This window comes from Trichoderma citrinoviride (assembly GCF_003025115.1).
Source record: "Trichoderma citrinoviride strain TUCIM 6016 unplaced genomic scaffold BBK36scaffold_9, whole genome shotgun sequence".
Lineage (NCBI taxonomy): Eukaryota > Fungi > Ascomycota > Sordariomycetes > Hypocreales > Hypocreaceae > Trichoderma > Trichoderma citrinoviride.
Window position 1 is genome coordinate 161684 of NW_020194717.1, and position 22020 is coordinate 183703.

At 54.8% G+C, this 22020-nt stretch overlaps 4 protein-coding genes across 4 annotated transcripts; 3 read left to right on the forward strand and 1 right to left on the reverse strand.

Moving 5' to 3' along the window:
• Positions 1-54: 54 nt before the first annotated feature.
• On the forward strand, positions 55-3549 carry BBK36DRAFT_1203941 (P-loop containing nucleoside triphosphate hydrolase protein; the record flags this gene model as incomplete). Its single annotated transcript, XM_024897289.1, has 2 exons — positions 55-243; positions 535-3549. 2 exons carry the CDS (start codon positions 55-57, stop codon positions 3547-3549), a joined length of 3204 nt encoding a protein of 1067 aa, XP_024748351.1.
• Positions 3550-4135: 586 nt separating this feature from the next.
• BBK36DRAFT_1121593 (S-adenosyl-L-methionine-dependent methyltransferase) lies at positions 4136-4959 on the reverse strand (the record flags this gene model as incomplete). Its single annotated transcript, XM_024890840.1, has 2 exons — positions 4136-4487; positions 4565-4959. 2 exons carry the CDS (start codon positions 4957-4959, stop codon positions 4136-4138), a joined length of 747 nt encoding a protein of 248 aa, XP_024748352.1.
• A 4925-nt stretch (positions 4960-9884) lies between these two features.
• BBK36DRAFT_165069 (hypothetical protein) lies at positions 9885-10513 on the forward strand (the record flags this gene model as incomplete). The annotated part of the gene is made up of 2 exons (XM_024897766.1): positions 9885-10071; positions 10109-10513. The coding sequence occupies exons 1-2, from the start codon at positions 9970-9972 to the stop codon at positions 10511-10513; spliced, it is 507 nt and encodes a 168-aa protein (XP_024748353.1). The 5' UTR covers positions 9885-9969.
• An 8437-nt stretch (positions 10514-18950) lies between these two features.
• BBK36DRAFT_55521 (hypothetical protein) lies at positions 18951-21282 on the forward strand (the record flags this gene model as incomplete). Its single annotated transcript, XM_024898255.1, has 5 exons — positions 18951-19337; positions 19459-19744; positions 19832-20474; positions 20631-20781; positions 20869-21282. 5 exons carry the CDS (start codon positions 18951-18953, stop codon positions 21280-21282), a joined length of 1881 nt encoding a protein of 626 aa, XP_024748354.1.
• Positions 21283-22020: the final 738 nt, after the last annotated feature.

The window sequence follows — 22020 nt, forward strand, 5'->3', positions numbered from 1 at the left end:
GCTCTGCTCCTGCCTAGACGCGGTGAATCAATGGGACCGGTCCTGGTCGCGACAATGGTGCAGGGAGAGAATGGCGAAACCTCCTCCAAGAAGCTTCATCCATTCTTCACCAAAGCCGACATCGACCAGCATGCCGTGCCGCCGCCGTTACCTCTAGATCCCGCCCAGCCGACACCCGACGATGCGCCTCCAGGTACCGCCGAAGGTCCCAAACGAAAGCGGCAAAAGACAGACACCTCTCTGGTCCAAGATGATTCCGAAGGCAAAAAGGCTCGCCGGGGAAGGAAGAGCGCAAGGCAGACACTCAATGGAGCTATTTTGAGTCATCTTAACAAGCCAGACCAGAATGATGGAGCTGCCAGAGACGCTGTAAGCGGCCAGTTGGCTCCCAGCGTCCCTCCACCAAACCTCGTCGAAGCCTCCACACAACAGCCAGGTGATGCTGCGCAACAGACCTCGACCAATACCGAACAATTAGAGCCCTCCACTGCTACTTCACGAGCTCAGACACCTACCCCTATTCAATCGAAGAAGATCCTCAAGTTCAACCCGAAAACGGGGACCTTGGGCTCGCCTCCGAAGCCAAAAGCAATAAGCAAGCCAAGTCGCATGGTCACGATCAAGTATGGACGGGACGATGAACACCGAAAGGACATGGGCAACAAGATTGAGGAAATACTCGAAGGGAAGCTGCAGCTCTCACTGGTGCCCAGCAAACGCAAGATTATCGCGCCCAAGCAAGGACAAGCGGAAGTGGCATCTGAAAAAGCCAAAAGCACACACCCATTCTTCATGGGCAAATCGAAACCACATTCTGACGCCAGTACACCAGGCGAGTCAGTCAAGAAGCCCTCAAGCCACAAAACCAGCGTCTTCAAGTCCACGCCGGTGTCGCCAAGGAAACCCAGGAATCCGTTCCCTTCCGGAAAAGGCATCCAGTTTGGCATCAAATCAGGCGGTACAAAGGTTCCTGGTGCCAAACACCCATTATGGCCGCCTTACGGGATGGCTCATGTACGGGGTGATGACTTCTCAAGTACAAGGGCTGTCGGTCACGATTCTGGGATACGGCACAGGAGGTCAAAGAGGGCCGCTGTTGCTATTGCCCCGCAAGAGTCCGTATTACGGCATCTTGTACGTGATTTAGACGTTCCAGGAATCCGGCAGAGTCTACCTAGAGACAACAACAGCTTCTTACCAGCCCCCCCTGAATTACGCGTTCCTCAAAGGCACTTCGAGAGTGGACGAAAGCTCCAAAAGCGAATCCGTTCACAATTACGGAGTCACCTTACCGATTATTCCGCATATTACGAGGGGGATGTTGATGAGCTCGCGAATCAGCAGTCTTCCAAGGTTCATCCTGCCATCAGCTGTCTCTACAAAGCCCTGGAAGCCCAACTCTCAGCCTTTGACAGATCACAGTGCGAAGGTAGCTCTTGGGTTCAGAAGTACGCTCCAGTGACGGCCGCCCAAGTCTTGCAGCCAGGAAAGGAGGCACTGCTTCTCAGCGACTGGCTACAGGCTCTTAGGGTGCAGTCTGTAGAATCTGGGAGCTCAGAAGGCGACAAGGAGAAAGGCAAGCCGAAGAAGAAGAGAAAGAAGAACAAGCTGGACGGTTTTGTCATCGATAGCGAAGAGGAGGACGCTGAAATGGACGAGATTTCCGACAGCGATGGGGACTGGGCTTCTTTACCCGGCTCGAAGCTGATCAAGAAATCCGTGATGCGCAGTATCAATCCGAGTAAAGGCAGCCGTCTCACGAATGCCATCATATTAAGCGGACCCCACGGTAGCGGCAAGACAGCAGCGGTCTACGCGGTAGCAAAGGAGCTGGACTTTGAGATTTTTGAGATCAATCCTGGCAGTCGAAGGAGCGGGAAAGATATTCTGGAGAAAGTTGGCGATATGACACGAAATCATTTAGTGCAGCACAACCGAGGCGCCGCTGACCCCACCGCCATCGATCCAGAAGAGGTGGCCAGCGAGATCAACTCCGGCAAGCAGGGCATGATGACTTCTTTCTTCCAGCCAAAGCCCAAATTACAACCAGCGAAGCCTCAACGAGCGAAGCAGTCCAAAGAGAAGGAGAGCGTGGAGAAAGAGGCAAAGGCGCCGCCTAAGAGTCAAAAGCAGTCTCTGATTCTCCTCGAAGAAGTCGATGTACTTTTCGAAGAAGACAAGCAGTTTTGGGCAACCCTTACAAGCCTCATCGCACAGTCCAAACGACCATTCATCATGACTTGCAACGACGAGAGCTTGTTACCCATCCAGAGCTTGAATCTGCATGGCATCTTTCGGTTTTCAGCCGCCCCTTTGAGCACTGCCGTGGATCTCTGTCTCCTTATTGCTGCCAACGAAGGCCATGCTCTTCAGCGATCCGCTGTCGAAGCTCTGTATAATTCTCGCGATCGCGATTTGAGAGCAACAATAACCGAGCTCAACTACTGGTGTCAAATTGGCGTTGGCGATCGTAAAGGAGGATATGACTGGTTCTACCTTCGCTGGCCCAAGGGTTCTGACCTGGACGAGAATGGTGATGTGGTACGAGTCATCAGTCAAGATGCCTATCAAAAGGGCATGGGATGGTTTAATCGGGATCCTATCGTCGCCACGAGCGGACTTGACGCCGAACAGGAGGCTATTGAGCAAGTATGGGACTTTTGGAGCTTCGACATGGGAGACTGGTGCAACGGCAGTAGTATGAATGCATGGGCCGCGAAGACCGCGACAAGTCTTGGGACACTGGAGGCTTACGATGACTTTTGCACTGCTATGAGCTCTGCGGATATCTGCTCAGGGGGCGCCTACGGGGTGAAGTTGCAGGAGGTTATGGACCCGACAATCCCCGACCTCGCAACCCACATCAGAGAGGACTTTATCCTGGGGCAGGCACTTCTGGATGCCGATGTCATGGTCCATCACGCTGCGCCAAATAAGGCCATTTCGACGTGCATTAAGTCTCTGGCTCGGGCTACTGTGCTCAACTCATCAACAGAGCCACATGACGCAGCACGAGAGTCAGCGAAGGCCTCTGCTCTACGACCTATAGATGAAGGGCAGACTGTTTCGATTCTCGACTCATTCTTTCGGTCTTGTCCTCACCAGATGACCAGGATGGACATTGCCATCGCCTTCGACCCCATCGCCGTTCCCCCCAAGGTCGCTCCAACAACATACCTAGACCCCTCTGTCTTCGACCGCACCATGAACCTTATCGTCCTTGACGTGGCGCCCTGGGTCCGCGGCATCGTAGCATACGAGCACCAGCTCATGCTACGCCGCCTAAAACTTAGCAACCTCATGAGCGAAGGCGGCAAGCGGAAGCGAATGCGCACTACACGAAGCGCATACTCGGCACTCGAAGGCGGCGAGAGGAGAACGACGAGGCGGGAGAGACACTTTGGTGAGTGTCTTTCTACGCACAACGTTTTGCGAACGGGAGGCGATAGGTGGACGGATTTGGTGACGGAGGAGATGGCGAAGTCGGAGATGGGAGATGAGAGTACTGCGGCGAGCAGTCCTGCGTCTGACGATATCGCGTTGCCTTGATGGAGACGTTGTTTGGATTGACGGCTAGAACAGATTGGCCGGGCTTATTGAACCGGGCGTTTTTGGGACGAAAAGATGTTGACCATTTACATATATATACGGAGACATGGAGCATGGAGCAGATATTCATGAGTGCGAAAGCGTCGCGCGGTTGAGCAGAACGGCTGCCTTTGATAGTGAGCGGAGATGAGCCCAAGACCAGTTGCAATTACATACCTTACTATTGTATCCTACATTGCGTTCTTATGATTCCAGTCCGTCTGAACGTGTTTTCTCCAACGTTGCGTACCCTATAATAGTAAACCGATGGTTGCCCCCTTGATGCTCCTCTATATCGGTTGAAAGAAGGATCATTGCTACCAGCAATGAATGTAATTTGACAGCAACACATTTCCGTGAATGCCATTCTCTATAATGACATATATGTATTGACCTAACTGGACTGGACAGAAGGAGTGGCTTATATCGTGCTGCTATGACATCGGGTCCCTATCTCTCACCAAGCCAATAACTCAACATCGAGAGAATGCAGCCTGCTCAACGGCATGTCTTCCATTTCCCTCGGGCAACTCATCGAAAAGCTCAATCAATCCAAAAGCCTCGCAAACCCAACCCCGTCAAACACCGGCAGCAGAAGCACCTCCAACCGCTTGTCCCCCGCCAGCGCAGCGTTAAACTCCCGCAGCGCCACGAGATCCTCCTCCGGCGAGCCGACGTGCCGCTGCACCTGCGCGTTGGGATTCTCCTCGCTGCCGTCGGCCACCAGGCCCCGCCGGAGGACGTTGTCCGCGATGATGATGCCGCCGGGGCGCAGGAGCCGCGTGGCCGAGCCGGGCTGGGAGCCGGCGAGGATGTCCCTGAGGTAGGCGGGATAGCCTGACTTCTGAGCGTCGATGAAGATCAGGTCATATGGCTCTTCAGGCTGTAGGGCTGAGAGACTGCATGTTATCTCTGTTAGTCTCCCTAAAAAGTAAAGTTTAATCAAACGGAAGTCAAGATGAGCCAGCTGATTTACGTTTTGAGTGCATCTCCCACAATGATCTCCACATTCTTCGCGCCATGCTTCTCGAACGCGTCTCTCGCAATCTTGGCATAGTCCTCCGAGAACTCGAGGCCCGTCACCTTGCCCTCCTGGCCGACGGCATGCGCCCACACGAGCGCAGAGTAGCCGACATATGAGCCAATCTCGAGGATCCGCTTGGCTCCAAAGGCTCTGGCGAAGAAGACGAGACTCTGCGCCTGCAGGTTCGAGACCATGTACGTCGCGTGTGGATGGGTTTCCTCGACCCAGGCATGGTAGTCGACGAGGTACTTTGGCAGCGAGGTTGAGTTCCGCTCAGAGTATGCCGTCACCTCGGCGGCTACCTTTGGGGTGGGATAGAGATCCGCGGTGGTCGGCTTGTTGGGCATGTTGGATCGATGAAAGGAGACTCAAATGGACGTAAGAGACAGAGACTGCTTGACTACTTCACAATGCACCATCAAAGAGCCATCAACCAGCGTTCATATACGCGCTTTATGAGAGGATTCCGTCGTAACTCCTCATGGCCAGAGTCGTAACCATTCACAATGAAATTCGGTCTCCGAGCATCGGTGCGGGACGTCGGCGTGCACCTTAACGCATGTTGCAGACGTGGACAGTGGACGGTGGTGATCATCGTTACAGTCGATTGCGTTATGTCTTCGTACTATTTCTCTTTTCCCCTCATCGGTCTCCGAGGCCGATATCCGGCAAGGCAGCTTAGCATCACATCTGATAAGTCATTAGAGGATTTGTTTGCATCCGTCACAGTCCATGGATGCAAAGCGAAACAAGGCCTCCTTACGCGGCCTACGTGAAGGCGAGATCACAGGGTTGCGAGTAAAGGAGGAACAGGATAATCGAAGGCACTGCTGGAGCCTGGAGAGGGTGGTTGGGTTGTTTCGCGGTCCGCACCATGCCTCGTCTCTATACTGGCATGCTCTCGGGCTCTGAGTAAGAGTGTGAGCGAGCTCATCTTGCGCGACAGCGGCCTATCAAGGATCCCGGCATGGTGCGACTGCCCAAAAGATGACCCAGCTGGTGAGGGGTCTGAGTCCAGCGCCTTCGGCTGGGCCTTACCAACCTGCAACGAAATGCCGCTCTTGAATCAACCCGGCTCTGCCATGCCGTGTTTGCGCCATCCCAATATCCTGGATGAGGCAGCGGTAGGAATTGAGAGCGAGCGGACGGAGCATGTGCCAATCAGGCAGCCAGGCCAGAGCATCACGGCCCCATGCCGTCATTGAGCGAGCCCGGCTCTGCATTGATGAGACTGTGCTTCGGATCAGCTGCTTTGTAGTGATACTCGTACTTGTACATGCGCAAACAAGCCGCATCTGGTGTATAACCCGATAGCCGAGGAGCAAAAGGACGACTTGACGCCGGAGGGGAAGGATTCGTAAGATTGGCTTATTCCATCAGCCAGTGGACCTTGGCTGAAGAGGCAGGCAACGTTAGGCTCATGGCGGACCGGAGGGCTGGCCTTGTTGTTGGAACTTGCACAAGTAGAGCAAGAGAAACAGAGACTTCCTTGGGTCAAGGTGTTTGAACCATGGCGCTCGCTGATGGGGTTTGAAGTTGGAAGAGCCGCCCGGGTAAAGGAGGTCGACGTCTAGTGCAGCAAGGACAGGCCAGTTCTGTGGACCCAAGAGGACCAGAAAGGTGGCACTTGATTCAACCTGTTGGACTTTGCCCGTCATGAAGGCGTCTAGGCCCAAGGGAGCAGGGAGCCGCCATCCGGCCCTCCGCCGTGCCACCGGAACGCGAACAGGCCGGGGCCAGAGTGTAAGAGGCAGAGACGCGGCCCAAGGCTAGGGCGGGGAGCCTCAGCTGCCTCCGATCAACTGCTCAGTTCGGTTTCAGGGAGGGTGCCAAGTTAAGGAGGTCGGAAAGGGATCACCGTTGTTCGCCATCGATGAATTGACACGGCCCAGAGGTCGAGATGATGAGAAACACGGCTAATCTCGTTGCGGACCGGGCGCAGTTGATGCTCGGCCCAAGCCAACGGGCGCTGCAGTTGGCTGCCGCCTCACAGCTGATGATGCCCATGATACCATGATCACCCCGGCAGGCAGAGGAAAGGCGAAGAATGTGAGCAAATGAGAAAACAGAAACGAGGTGGAAAGCAGCTTGAACATGGCGTCGAGGCTAAGGGGGCTTCGAGCCACTCAAGACGAGCTGCCAAGTGGGAGACTGCATGCTCATATTGCATACCTGCTCACTTGTAGTGGTACTACGTTCGTACTCATCTCACGCTTTTGCAGCAGCAGGGTAATGCTCCGTCTAGGCAAGCATACATACCACCTACCTGATTGTCTGTGGCATTTGGTAGGGGCCTTGACGCCATATAATATGGGAATATGTGTGTGTGTGTGTTGTAAGGCGTGCACGCGCGCCCAATGGCACTCGATTCCAGGACCAACTGGGCAGCTTTTCTCGTCGTGCTTATGGCGCCCCCCTGGAGAGTAATGAGAGCAACATGAGGCTAATGTGTAATACAAGCGGCGATGGACACTCCTGTATAGTCCTTTTTACAGAACGCTCGCTCTACCTGGCAGCTCAGGAGGCGACGACGGCGCCCAAGTACCCAAACAGAGGCGATAGGCCCCGTCATACCCTGAGGCAAGTCTGGCGCCCATGCTGATGCCATGACCTCTGCTGATGCTAGTGGTGCCGAACCAAGCAGCGCTTCGGCGCACCTGATGTGATATGTGGTGTGCATGGGCCGCCCTGGTTCCAGCGCGAGTACTTGTGGCACTACAAGCCTGCTGCGGCCGACCGTCTGGGGGCTCGCCTCCAAGTCAGTTCAAGGTTGTTCGTGGCGTCTCCTAAGATAGGCCAGCGATGACTAACGTGCAGCTGCTGGACCATCGCCTGTCGTGTACTCCGTGGACAGTCAAGTAGTGGCCTTGGAAGAGTGGATTCGGGGAGTCTCGACAAGGCCGCCCGGCGAGTACACAAGCTCGTACTTTTACGGAGCACGGAATAGATTGAGGTTGGATCGGGTGGTGGGCTGAGGACGGGGACGTCCGTCACACGCAGTCGCCTGACTCTGAGGGCGAGATGAAGGGAGCTGCGTTCATGGGACATCATCAGCAAGCACGTCTGTACGAAGGTTGAATCTCCATCGACGAGTGATACTCAGCGGCAGCGACTCGGAGAGAACCAAGTTCAACCAGACACAGAGCACACCGTACAGTGCTTCGTATCGTCCGGCAGCCTCTGGTACTGTCATGCCGGCCGGCCATGGCAACATGGGTCTCTGATGGCTGCTCCATCGAGTGACTTTAGCTTGACGCCAGAAGGATCGAGGCTGATTGATGATGGAGCCCCGGCCCGCTTTTGGGTCCTGTGCGCGAGACATGCTGGGATTGAGGAGAGAGACGAGAGTCGAGATGACGAAGATGTGCATTGACGTCGCATCAGGGAGACAAGCAGGATAATTCTGTGTGAAGGAGGTGCTGCTGCGGCGAGGCCATCGTGACGTTGAGGCCTTCATGGCTGGTGAAGCCAAGTGTGATAATGAGGTACCTGCGCTTTGGCGGCGCAGCGTGCTTAAACAGCTGTATCTGTTCACCTGGTGCCAGTATCAGGGTCGCTGTTGCCGTATGGAGGCATCTTGGGCACCTGCGCGATAAGATAAGGCAAAGCAATGATGGAGGCATCTCGGGCTTGCCATTCTCCTCTTCACTATCACAACTCCAAAGGCAACGACGACGATCCAATCACACGGCCGCAGAACAGCTAGTTTTCGAGGTGGGCCGGAGCCGTCTTGCAGAGCATTGCAGTGCATGGGGCTAGTATCCAATCCGTACTTGTACGTGGGCTACAGCAGCTAATGTGGCTACGGACGCACTGCTACGGAGTGCAGCAAGTACGAGTACAAGAACGGAGCCTGTCTGTCTGGACGCCACCCGGAACACCACTCTCGACCATCTACACACTTACAGAGGCGGCAGAATATATTACTCAGTAGCCCGTGATTGTGGAACGCCGAGTGCAAGGTGTAAGGGTCTCTAGCGGGCATCAACCACCACAAGCGAGCAAAGAGGAATCGTCGAGGTCACAGCCGAGCAGCCCGACTCCCGAGGTAACTTGAATCAGGCGTGTCTGCGCTTTCAATCGCTGCCACCAAGCCCAAGGTTCTGAGAAGGGACAAACACTTTCACCATTGGAATGGGAGACGCCTCCGGAGGAGGAAGAAGACAAACGACGACGACATGATACTTCGACGATAAAGAGCTACAGTTTGATGGGCGGCTGATGGACCCCGCCACTTCCTCGAAACTCGGAGAGCCTCGGCTTCTCTCTGTCCGGCCATCACAGGATTCACCACTTCGACATGCAGCCTCTTTAGACGCGGGCGAGTCCTAGCATCACCATCATCAGGGGCTGGATCCATCCGGCTGCTGGCTTGGCTGGTTGGGCCGTCGTGTCGTGTCGTGTCGTATGTTCTCGTGCGTGACATGGATTTGATGAGTTGATCCGAATGCGACCTGGGCAAATAATATTGGTTTGGCCTCCGCGTCTTGCGCCAAGGCAAAAGGCAAACAGAGGCTATCTTTAGCGCCTCACTCTGCCTGTGTGTGAGGTGGTCCAACAGGAGGGCCCTGGACTGGACTTGGACCTGGACGGACGACTGGCGACGAAATTCCTGGCCCAACTCCACTCCGCTTTCTGACGCCGTCGTGGATGAGCGAGCAGATGCACCGGAAGCGTCGCCTTTCGCCGTCGGACTCGAGCAAAGAACAATGCAAGCAAACTCGGAACCTGCTCTGTCCGCACTCGCTCTCCACACAGTGCTCGGCCGTGATGTCCGGTTTGCCTCGTTGCCTGGTTGATTGACCCTGCCTGGCTTGCTTCCTCTCTCGACTTCATACATACATATCCATACATTGAAGAGGTATGGAGCATCATGAGTGGAACAGTCGCTTTTCCTTTGCGTCTGTGATTCGATGTCCAGGCCACCTGAACAACCATCGCTCGGTAATAAGGTATTAATGGCTGGCTGGAATTGGATGGCTGCCGCCGAGCCACCAAACTTCTTCTTTTCTCCTCCCCCTCTTCTTTGCCTTGCCGAATCTCGTCAGTCTTTTTCCCTTCCTTTGGTGGATGCCCGTGATGAGACATGGGACGCACGCCGCCACCGAAACGATTCACGCAATCGGAGCTACTCCATCAGATCCAGCCAAGCATCGTCCCTCGTCATAAGCGTACATAGCATGGCAGTGGTTCCGGCACGAGTCGTCGCACAAGGGCGAGCCTTTGATCAGCGAGATATCATACGCCTCGCCTAGGTCATCATCGTTCCGTCCTTGTCGCGCCTGACGAAACGGCTTGTCTTGTTGGCTGTGGCCAGGCCGATCTAGTACCTCTACGGCTGATGCCTAGAAGCTAGCATGGCTAATCAACCTGGAAGAACAGGCACACAACGGGCTGAGGCTGGGGCTGGACGTCACACTGTGACCGCACCTTTACAAAGGAGTGAGGCGCGCCTCCAGGTATTTGTCGCCCATCGTACCTACGTACGAAGTACAGTACAAGCACGCTATGATGATGGCACTCCGAGTCTCTGTTCTCATCATGCATCATTCGCATCATCCGCATCATTCGGCAGCCAGCCACGGCTCGCGGCCTCCTTCTTCCCCTCGCGGGCACTGGCATGAAAAGGCTCCCGATTCCGCAAGTGAGCCGGCATGGCTGTTGTTGAGCCTCTGCCTCGCTTTGATCCTTAATCTGTCTCATACACCCACATTGAAGTCGCCGTCTTTTGAGCTTGCCGTCCCGCACAAGCACGCCCCCTTCGATGGTTTGTGGGCCTGTGATTGGCCCTTGGCCCCCCTCGAGGCGTGGCTCATCGAGGAATACACTACTACTAGTAGTTTGATGACTGGAACAAGGCATTCAGTGAAAGGCTCCTATACCGACTTGACAACTTGTTGATGGCTCATATCGACTATCAGGCAATGCCCTGCATGTACTCGTACCTGGATCAAACGTTGAATGTCGAGGACACTTGGGGCACCGGCGTTCAGATTGTCGTCCAAGTCATGAATGACATAGTCTTCAGTATCTAATACTACTTGGCAACGATCCCACCCTGGACAAACTTGGCACCATCCGCTTCAGCCTGGCTTGGGCGCTGTTGGTGAACCTGGCGCCCGGAATCCCAGTCGGCGGCATGACCTCTGCAGTCCGTATAACTCTAGATGCGACTCTACCTGTCCACCGACCGTGTTGCCCATGTCCGGACGAGGAGGCGTTCTCGGCAGGGCTACCAAGTACAAGTACGCAATCCGCTGGCTGTTGGTTGGCCACGAAGCATCCCGCACCTGATACGGAGCGCTCTGGGCGTTGAGTTATGAGACATGGCGCCCTGGCATTGGCCTTCATTCCTCGCTTCGACCAGAATGGAAAGCATCGTGGGCACGGTTTGTTGCCTTAGTTCATGCCCGGAGATACAGTATCAAATGTCGGGCTTTGCAGATTGCTTTTTCAAGCACAGTTCAGCTCTTGTATCTCCCAACGGGCCGAGACATGGCAGTCCGTGTTCCATTTTCATTTACACACGAAACACACTATCCCTCTTTCCTTTTCTCTGGCCACGGCAACATCTCGTCAGAGGACGGCTAGTTCTCGGTAATCAGCGAGATTATCCTCAGATCCTGGAGAGGGAGTCAGGGGAGTCAAGATACTCTACAGTGCACACTGTACATGTGCAAGTTGTTGCCATCGCTACACAATGCTGGTCACTACTGAAAGTAGTGATCAAGGCACAAAGGAATGAAGCGCCCCTCTATCGCAAACGTATTTTCATTGCCGCGAGACGAGGTGAAATTCTCATGATACATGATGGAAAGGCATCCGGCTCCAGGCTGCGTTTAGACACACCCTGATCGCCTGGTTCGGGGCGGTTTTGGGGGAACATGCCATGCCTGGAACAAGGGCCTGGCAACCAATAAGCGACCCCTGCTAGGACTTCAAAGGGGAGCTGCGTCGTGCTGTCTGAAAGAGGCTGTTGCTGCATAGTCTACGACTTGTATGTACTTCGTATGCTCAGACCAGTGCTTTCTGGATGAGCTAGAGCTACGTGGAGTCTTACAGCTTCAGCCTACTTTCATGTAAGTCTAGACTATGACTGCGTGTGCTCCAAAGGCATCCATGCTGCACTTTGCAGGCGTCCTCGGTCCAAAAACTTACCAGTCAACAACCACAGACGAAATGAGAATTTGGTGCTCAGCCGAAGTGCATCTCCCGCATCCGAGCCACCTGACGGCTTTCCCAAAGAACGCAGCTACATACGGACTACATTATACAGCCTCCTCGTGCAGCCGGGCCACCGTAACTTGATATTAGTCGTCGGGACTATCACCTCCGTCCGAGTCTGTAGGTATTAAGTATTCGTACATTCAGAGATACCCCTGGTCGCAGTCCGGAGGAGATGACATGGATGTCTTCCTCATGTCCCTAACCCTTTGCAACCTCCCCTGCTTCTTGCGCGCCCCCACGCTTGCGCATCTTGGATCTGCTGCGAAATACTTGTTACTTGCAGTACTTGCGCTTGGGCTGATCGAACTCTCAGTTTTTTGCCACCTGTACGAAGAAGGAACGAGGATCCTCATGTTACTACTAGCATGTACTACAAGAGTCAGAAAGGGACAGCTCACACCACTCATACTCTCTTCCCTCAACATGTCAGTATTACATCTACAGCGTGCTGCCTGATCCATCAAATGCGGGAAAGCTCACGTTATTGCCCTGTTCGATCCAATAACACCAGCCCTCTTTTATGAACTGGGGTCGACGTTTTTCTCTGCAGATGTCTCTCTTACACGAATGAAGGAAGTCTACAGCAAGATGACCAGGTATCTTCTCCCTTGTGTCTGGCGCTACCTGATTCGCTGCGCCACTACAGACACGCAAAACAGCTCTTTTCCTTTCTCCTCTCTCTTTATGTACTAGTTAACGGGCCCCATATTCGAGATTGTCTCGAGTAAGACGCCATGCAAATAAGTGCTACTTTGTCGCATTCAGTCGTGATCGTCCATACCAGCCCGTCTCGCTATGGAGGGCGGGCGTGAGCTTTTCGATTTCTCCAAGCACTTGTCTCTCACGAATCAAATAAGGGCGGGATGGCTTCGACAAGGGGGGGAGAGCTTTAGCAGACAAGTCTTTGACGTAGCCCACTTCAAGCGCCATCTTTCTCCTGCGCTTTTGGTGCTTCATCGAATGGAGGGGCCGAGGATGGATTTTGGATGCCTGTGTCATCTGCAAGACGAGGACTAATACGCAAAAGCAGGATTTTGCTTTTTATTTTGTCCTTTGCTTCTTCTCCGTATCTGATCATGTCCCTTTTTAATGACTGTAGAGCGGCCGCAGTACTGCAGTTGATTTACACGGCAGTATCTTATCGCCGCTGTCTATCCTCCGTATTCTTGTATGGAAATATGGAGCATGGAGGGACAGTCTGGAAAAGCAATAGTGCGAAGAAAACTTATATCAAGTTGCACATACCATTACTACACCGTGCTTGTAGTATTCCTGTGCTTGTGCCAATATTACCAGATACTGTGCTATAGCAGAACCCGCAACTACAGCAACTACAGACCGCCTTAGCGTATTGGGCTTTGTTCGCATTCAGACAGGTGCATGCCCTCTGGACTGGGGGCGAGAAAAAGGGCAAAAAAGGGTCTCGGCTTGGCTGGACTTTGTGGCCCAACGACCGCTTGGATGGATCAAGATGGATCCCCAAGTACAAGCATGCATTTGCCTTCCTTACAAAGCAACAACCGAGGGCAGGCAATGTTCTCCGTATGAAGGCGCTTTCGGTTGATGAATAACAGTTCAACCTGTCGGGTTTTGGCGGATACGATGGTGACGCAAGCATCGAGGGGGTGAAGCATCCGTGTGATTTCACTTCTTTTGCGTTAGGCTACCGAAAAGAATATCCTTGATGTTACGAATAAAGACGATCTTCTTCTTTCGTGCCTACTATTGTAGTCATTTCCCGGCGATTCTTTCAAGCACTTCTTTAACCGCACTGAGAAATGAAATGCTCCTCGACAATCCTGTATGAGTACTTTGCACGTCCCCGCGGCGTGTAAGTGGCATATCACCACCGCCTTAACAAGCTCCAATCCAAGTACAACTACAGCTCCAGAAAAAAAAAAGAACGCCAACAGGCACAAGGTCTTTCAAATCCCTCTCTGCATGCCATCCTTGACAGCAAAGTGCGTTGAGACCCCCCTTCCCCTCCAATCAGGTCCACTGAAATGCACGGTACGCGGCCCTTTCAGCTCTTTTCCCGCCTTCTCAGAAGTCCAGGGGTGTATTAGAAGGGAGGGGCGTGGGGACAGAGGGGCAAGAAAAAGAAAGAAAAAAAAAAAAAGAAAAGGAAAATGCGAAGATGGAGATATATCAAGGTGTGGGCCAGCATACAGAAGTGAGCGAAAACAACACCTATCTCCGAAATAAAGGGAAAGGAAGGTTGAAGAAAGAAAGCCATTACAAGCGGGATGGAACAGCATAAAAAATCAAGCAGTCTGTGACATATCACGTTCCTGGACTTGCCCTGCAACGGCTTCCATGCTTTGATTCAAAACGTCTTTCATTTTCTCAATCTTCCTCTTGGTGTGTCTCACTCATATAACAACCCCCCCCTGTACTCCATATGTACTTGGTACGCAAAAGAAGACTGTTGGAGCGACGCCATCCAATTCCGGAACAGCGTTGAACTAGCACCGGCTTTGCGATGCGAGCACTTTACCTTTGAAGATGGCGGCTATTGTGGTTAATGGTACGATACGAATACTAGAACCGTGGCAAGGCAAAATCGATGAAGTACGGGTTCATTCCAGATACGTAGTCCCTCAAAATACATACGGAACACTCCGTATCCCGCAAAGTCTGCATTGCATGCAAGAGCACTCATGTGGTGCTCGTGCCCAGTCATCATCGACAAGCCCTGGCGCTATGCTTTTGTAACCGCCCCAAGCAAAACGCAGGGGCTGGCTGACGCGGATCGGGGGATCGTTTTCATCCAGAGCTCTCTCTGGCACTTGGCAACCCAAAGGAACTCCATCCGGTCCTTGGGGCAGCGGAGGGCATGGGCATGGGCATGGGCATGTCAAGTGGAGTTGTTTGGGCTGCTTCGACTCCATGCTGTACTTGTACAAGCAATACTACGATACTACTACCCCGTCCTAGTTGGTACCTGTGCTCCGGAAGGGCATGTTAGAGCCTTATGAAGCAAGCCTAAGCCCACATGCTGTAGAAGTCGTTTTCTTTCCTTCTGATCGTAGGTACGAAGTGCTTCAGAGGACTACTCTTTGTGCTGGCAAGGAGCTAGATAAAAATGTACACTCGGAACATCGTCTGCAGTATTGGTACGAATAACCCGTCATCACGGCCAATAGATGAACCTTGTGAGGTCCGTTTGGCCGTCTCGTCGGATACAGGTGCCACCGCTGTCTAGTCCCGGAGCGATGTCTTTTGTAGAGTGGAGCTGAGACGGAGAGCGAGAACAAGAAGCCATCAGGAAGGCTGACAGAACATGGATTGCTTCCTCCATGTACAAGGTCCCTGATTCGACATCTGCACTACAAAGGTAAGAAAACACGGTGCATGGACGGCAGACGCTCAACGATTTCCTTTGTTCTTCATCCTTGAATATCGTGTTGCAGATGGACCCTGTTCTTCCTCATTCATCCTCGCAGCACCGGCATGAAAACGGGCCCCAAGCCGCTCATTTGCGGCTGGCGATCGAAAGGCAGTGAATAAGTACTAAGGCACTAAGAAGTAGTGAAAGACCTCATACTGTACGAGTACAAAACTGCTAATAACCAAGTCGGAGGCTGTGTGGAATGGATGAACGAATGGCTTTTGAGGCAAATGAGCCCGGCGACGCCGCCTTTGCAACTTTGATAGCAGACATGCCTTTGATGTCCTCGTTTTTACGTATGCATCTCACCTTCCTTTTTATATTTATCGCCTTTTCGTTCCCTTTTTCGCTCTTTGGATGCCCGTAGATGCCGTCATGTCTATTTTGGGGCGCAGCATGACGGTCAGCGACAGGCTGTCCATGTAATGGAAATCAGTCGTCACCGAAAAGAGGCTTGTATCGGTACTCGTAATGCCCTCATGTGTGAGTGACCTGCAAAACGGACAGTGTCAGTGTGTCAGAGTCGCCTCTCTTGCCCGGCTACACTAGTGATACTGATAGTCGCCTCGCTTTGTTTGAAGCTCCATATTGGTTACGACTACGGAGTACTACTGCTGGATAGTTCTCGCAGCATCCAGCGCAGCAGTCCCGTATCGCATCCATGGGCCCTTCTTTTGTTCCCTGGCGGTTAGTGCAGGTTCTGGATATTGAGCGCCGTCTCAGTGGGCTGTTGCAGGGGTCAAACGGGTGCCACTAACAAGTGAGGGCATCACATTGAGAGACGAGGTGCAGTTGTTGGGAGATGGTACAGAAACCCACGAAGGAGAGGGCAATGGAATAGGTAGAAGGAAAATGCGGTGATGTCGAGATCCAGTCGACGCCTCCTTGATCGACCTTGACCCCTTTGAGGGAGCGAAAACAAATAGTATAGAAATAAAATCAAGAAACAAAGACAAACAACTGAAGATGAGTACAAGTACGGGTACCTGTTGAACGAACTGTTGGAGCGGGTGTTCCGGTTCCAGGCGCCGTGTCAGTCAGCTGGGCTCGGCAGGGATGTGGCTCCAGCGCTGGGAAGCCGACCATGATGAGGAGAAGGGAAGGGAAGGGGTGTGCGAGTTGGGTTTGACCTGTTCTGCATTTCTTATTTGATTTGATGTGACTGGTTGGCTGGTTGATTCCCTTGCTGGAATTCTTTGCAGAGTGTGTGTACTCGTACCTGGTCTGGTCTTGTCTGCTGCAGGGGCGCTTGTTGCTGCCCACCGTCGGCGTGGCCTCGTGCCTGTTCCCAGCGCTACCAAGAACGGGCCTGATGGAGCACAAACGGGCAGAACCTTGAAGTTGGCAGTCCATCACCGTGCAATCAATGAGTCCATTGACGCCTCCGGTACTTTGAATGCCAATCGGTGCAGGCGGCAAGTTGAAGTTCGCTGGTGCTGCCGCTAATTGGAAACCCCGCAAGAGGAGGCACAGGAGGCACACGCCGCTGAGAGGCTGTTGCAAGTACGATCGATACCTCGAGGTAAACGACCATCGAGGCAAACGTCCGCTTTGCTGGTGTTCTTTTTACGATATCCGTCTTTGCGTGGAGCAATCAGTGCTCGTACTCCTACACAAAGGAGGCATCCGCAGGTTAACCTCTCGACGCACCGACAGGGATGCACGAATCCAGCTGCTACTGGCTGGCGTGTGGGCGAGCGAGCTCCTCTTTTCAATGCTCAGCACAGGGGGCCTGCCTGACTGCGACGGACACTCGAGACTGCTGGTCAAATGGAAGACACCAGACCAGACTCCTTCGTGTACTGTGTACGGGGCGCTTCGTATCCTCTCGTCGTCCCCCGTACTCGTGCGTGTCTCATGCGTCGTGCCCGCAGCGCCACTCGTACAAGACCTGATGTGTGAGCAGACTCAGAAGCCGGATACAGGTACCAACGGCAGACGAACAAGCGCTGGGCAGTTGTCTCGTGTATTCTGGGAGGCACAGAAGACGGAAGTACCTCACGTCTCGTCATACAAGCGCAGGTCATGCGCGTGAGAGGTCAGGACAGGACAGGACGTGACATGTGCTCTCGGTGACGCGTTGAGTGCTTTGAGTGCTCGAGCAAGGGTGGGTGCTGCTAATGGAAGGCTCAACCTTGAACTGCCCAGGTACTGAGGTACCGCTTGGTCGTACCTGCGTGCGTGCCAGCTGTAGCCAATGCGGGCAGGGCGCAGTCCGCACCGTGCTGCGTACTGTGCCACTACGAGGTACCAACCTGAACTGAACCTGACCACCCCAACCGGTGCTCCATACCTCCTCGCTCCATCATCCACAACCATCCATGGATTGTCTGTCCGTCTGTCTGTCTTTCTCCTTCTGCCGCCAGCCACCGCAGCGCCCAAGCCCGGCTCTGTTCCATCCTCCCATCGAAGCGACCCCGTTCCCGTTTGTGCCCTTTTGTAATTGAAGTATCCACGATGTATTGCTTCTTACTTCACGTCCATCCCGGCTAGCCGCAAAGGCGCCCCGACTGACGCCGTGCTCCGTCCGCGTCGACGCACACACGACGCCGAACGCAAAGGGGAGGACGATGCCGTACCGCCCAGCCCGCAAAGTACCTGCCAGACCTTACCCATGACATCGATGCCTTCTTCTCAGCTCGTCTCTTCGTTTTCCTGTACGAGAAGAATACATGCCTCTCCTAGAACCGCCAGGAAGCAAGCAAGCCAGCAAGCAGCACAAACCCTTCCCCCCTCTTCTCATTTCAGCATCTGGATCTTCCGTCGCCGGGCTCCCAAGTTGTGCCGCCCTCCTCCTCGCTCGCGACAGGACAGTGCCACGCCCTCCCTCTTTTCGTTACTCTTCCCTCCTCCCGGGCATGGCTCCGCGCTGGCTGCTAGGGATGCTAGGGATGCATGTCAGCAAGCGTTCCTTGCCTGGTCCGGCCTCGTCTAGTGCCAGTGACTCGGTGCCTCTTCCCATGCTAACGGACGCTGCAAAAGAGACAAGAGGGCAGAAGCCACCGCTAGCGGCCCCCCGGAGATGCATTGGGCCACCCAGAAGTAATAAATCCGGGGTCTTGTTGTGGCAGTTCCATGCGTGGATGAATCGCCAGCGGACCAAGTACCTCATACAGTGCTCTCTTTAGCACCCTCGCGGCACCTGGCCCTCTGGCCCGCCGCGCTTGTACCTGTACCTCCCCGCCGGCCACGCCTGCAGCCAATATCGCGTACCCACTCGCACGCCCACCTCCGACGCCTCACCTCTCGATCGAGTTGCAACTCTATCTTCTTGAATGTGCTTGTTCCTCAGCTTGGCCTCACCTCGTCCCTCGTTCCCTCACTCCTTCGTCTGCACGCATAGCAGTGAGGGACTTTTTCCTTTTCACGTTCTTTTTCCTGTCCTCTCTTTTTCCTTTCCTCACCTTTCCTTACTCCTTCACTTCTGCCTCATCTCGCCTCGAAACTTGTATCAGCCGCGCTTGTTCACTGCGGCAACGCCTTCGACCTTCGTCCCGCCGACTTCACCTCGTCACAGGAGCTCTCCATGTCTGTTAAGGCTGCGGCCGGCGACGTTGCATCTTCTCCAGCTTCACAAGTCTTCAGCAGCTTCCTTCGACGCTCGACAGCCGCCCACGACGCCAACCGTCGCCCTCGCCAGCATCACCCCCACAATTGCCATCACCAAGCTCGCCAGCATCTCCATCTGCGCGGCCTGAGAGCGCTCCCCCGGCCGACGCGATGAGCACCGCATACCAGCAGGCGCTGGCCGCTTACGATAACCACGCCCTGCGATCCTATGCTCCGTCAATTGCCCTCCCCAGAACATCAGCTTCTGCCGTCGGGGCCAGCGACGCCAGGAACGCCGCTACGCTGTACGCTCGATATCCCTTCCAGCAGAGCCAGCCCACCCAGGTGCCCGCCTCGCAGGCGCGCAATGGCCCTCTCACGCAGCTTCATACCACTCCCTCAGACCGGTCTACCAAGTCAGAGACGCCTGCCTCGGCTGTATCCGCCAAAGACGCTGCATCGTCGCGGAAGAGCCCTGAGACGTTGATCTACCACAGTCTCCAAATCCCGCGATGCATCAGTCCCAACGGCGGCAGCCTGGCAGACTTTGCAGCCCAGGTTCGTCGAAGCCACCATATTTCCAGTTCCTCCCAAGCTATTCTCGAGCTCCTTGATCCGATCCACGCCTCGACCAACTGCTTCCCTGGCGCAAGTAGCTGACTCTCTATTCTTTGGACAGATGACGTGCCTTTTTTGGTTTGAACCCATCGACCGCTTGAAGAAGGCAGAGACTTTCCGATCACGGCCAGACACAATCACGACGCAGCTGGCGAACCTCTCCAAGCCGAGCGAGCAGTTCCGCAAATGGGTATTCAACGTCTTGTCGACGACCCAGGTTACACAGAACGTGATACTGCTCGCGTTGCTCTTCATCTATAGACTGAAGCTGTCAACGCCGCAGATCAAGGGACGCGAGGGCAGTGAGTATCGGTTGCTCACGGTGGCCCTCATGCTTGGCAACAAATGTGAGCCTCTGCTTGAAATTACAAAGGCCTGGACCAGAGCAGGCGCAGACAGACCGGACAACCAAAGCTAACATGGTGCCCGCACAGTCCTCGACGACAACACCTACACCAACAAGACGTGGGCCGAGGTGTCGTGCTTCGCGGTCGGCGAGATACACGTTATGGAAGTAGAGTTTCTTAGTAACATGCGCTACAACCTTCTTGCCTCCAAGGAGGAGTGGGAGGACTGGTTGACCAAGCTGGCCTGCTTCCGCGACTACTATGAGCAGGCCTCCCGAGCCCAGGCATCGCCGCTGGCCGCAACGTCTCCGTCCTCCAGGAGCTTCCACTCGCCCATCTCGCCGACCACAATGCTGCCGGCCAGCGACGCGGCGGCATTCAGTCCCGCCACCGCCCCGACGTACTCGCCGCCTGTCTCGAAGCACGCGCAAGACTGGGTCACGTATCACGCCAACCCCGTCTCGCCCCTGGCCGTGAAGCCGTCGATGGCTCTGCGCCCCTCGCGGAAGCGCAGCCCTGATGGAGAGCCCATGGAGGGCGTGAATAACCCCTCTAAGCGAGTTATGCGTATGCATCCTGCTCAGGTCCACGAGAACCCTTGGTCCAACAGCTGTGCCGCGCCCAGGTATGGTGTTCCGCACCTGTCCATTGTCACCTCGCAGCCGGCTGTCTTCCCGACGGCAACGGCATCCAGGCCACCTTCGCCTCTCACGGCAGGATACGCGCCCCCGTCGCCAACCCTCAACCTGAAGCAGACGGCAAACGGTTACACTCCGTCTCCGTACACCAACTCGGCCGCGCCATCGAGCGACATGTCCTTACCCAGCTCTGCGTACGCCAACCCGGTGCCCTCGACCGATATCCCGCAGTCCGCTCCCTACGCCAGCCAGAACGTGGCCTCTCTGCCGCCCTTGCAGGCCGGCATGCGTGCCATGTCGACGGTGTACCAGCCCCACAAGACGACGATGCCCCTGCGAACCAGCGTCTCCGCCGACTACTACCCATCGATGACGACGACGGCACCGGAACTGCCCAGAGTCCAGGACGAGTACTACGCACCCGCCGCCGCGGCACGACCTGCTCCCGTCGTCACAAACGGATTCGCCAGAGCACCGGCTCCCCAGGGCCCGCCGCCCATGGCGTATGCCACGCCCAGCAAGCGCCAGCACGGCCTGGCCGGCCTTCAAACCTCGGGCTACACATCGTCGCCCATGGGAGAGACGCCGTTTGGAGCCGCGACGGGAGTGCACACGCCCATGGCCCTGACGCCCATCTCGCACTCGCCCAGCGTCTACCTGCAGCAGCGGGCGAGCCCCTACAAGCCCGTCCGCCACGTCAACAGGCTGCTCTACCCGCCGCCGTCGGCTTCGCTGGATCAGTATCACCTGGCCGTGCCGGTGCCGCCCACGCACATGCATTACCAGCCTCTGGGCCGACGAAACGACCTGCGCACGGGAGTGGTGCCCGAGTTTATAGTGTACAACCAGGGTCAGCAGTCTCTCCCGCAACACGCAGCGCAAGGATCGTATGCACCCTAGGGGTGGTGGCAATGCTCCCTTTGCGGCCGCTGGCCAGTGGATGGTCGGCACGTCTGCATGACGACTCTTGGCCCATGAGCAGGAGACGAACCAAGACATGTTGCTCTGCAGCGTGTCTCAGCATCCTTGTACTATTTCCCTCGCTTTCCCTCTTTTCCCCCACTTTTGGGAGTGTCTACATTTGTACCATTAGTCTCGATTTTCTTTTTTTTCCCTCTCGACATGGGTTCGCATTGCTTCTTGTTTTTTCTGCTCTTCTTTTCCCGAATTTTGCTCGTCGTCAGGACGCAGCATATGGATTTGCATCGCTTGGGGCGTTTGGTTAATAAGGAAGCCGGCACAGGGATTGGGACTCGGAAGGCTCTGCACTTTGACGAAGCCGTCCAGCAAACAGAGCCACGGTTTCTGGTTGAAGGGGGTGGTTGGGGGAAACGTTTGATATATCCCCCCAGAAGCATTCCTCTGGGGCTGATTTCGACTGTGGTCATGCCGTTACGTTTCTCGTTTTCATTTCCTTGTCCCATGATGTCTTTTTTAAATCGAGCTATCCATTTAATATGCCCGAACGAGCGGCATGATTACAGGCATGACGAAGGGAGGGGGAACACATGAGTTGGCGGTTGGCCTGAGAACGGCTGGAATGGAACGGGACGCCATCTAATCTGGTGGCGGTTGATGCACACGAGCAATCTCAGGCCTTGGCCCCCTTCTTCCCATGACTTTCTATTTCATTTTCTG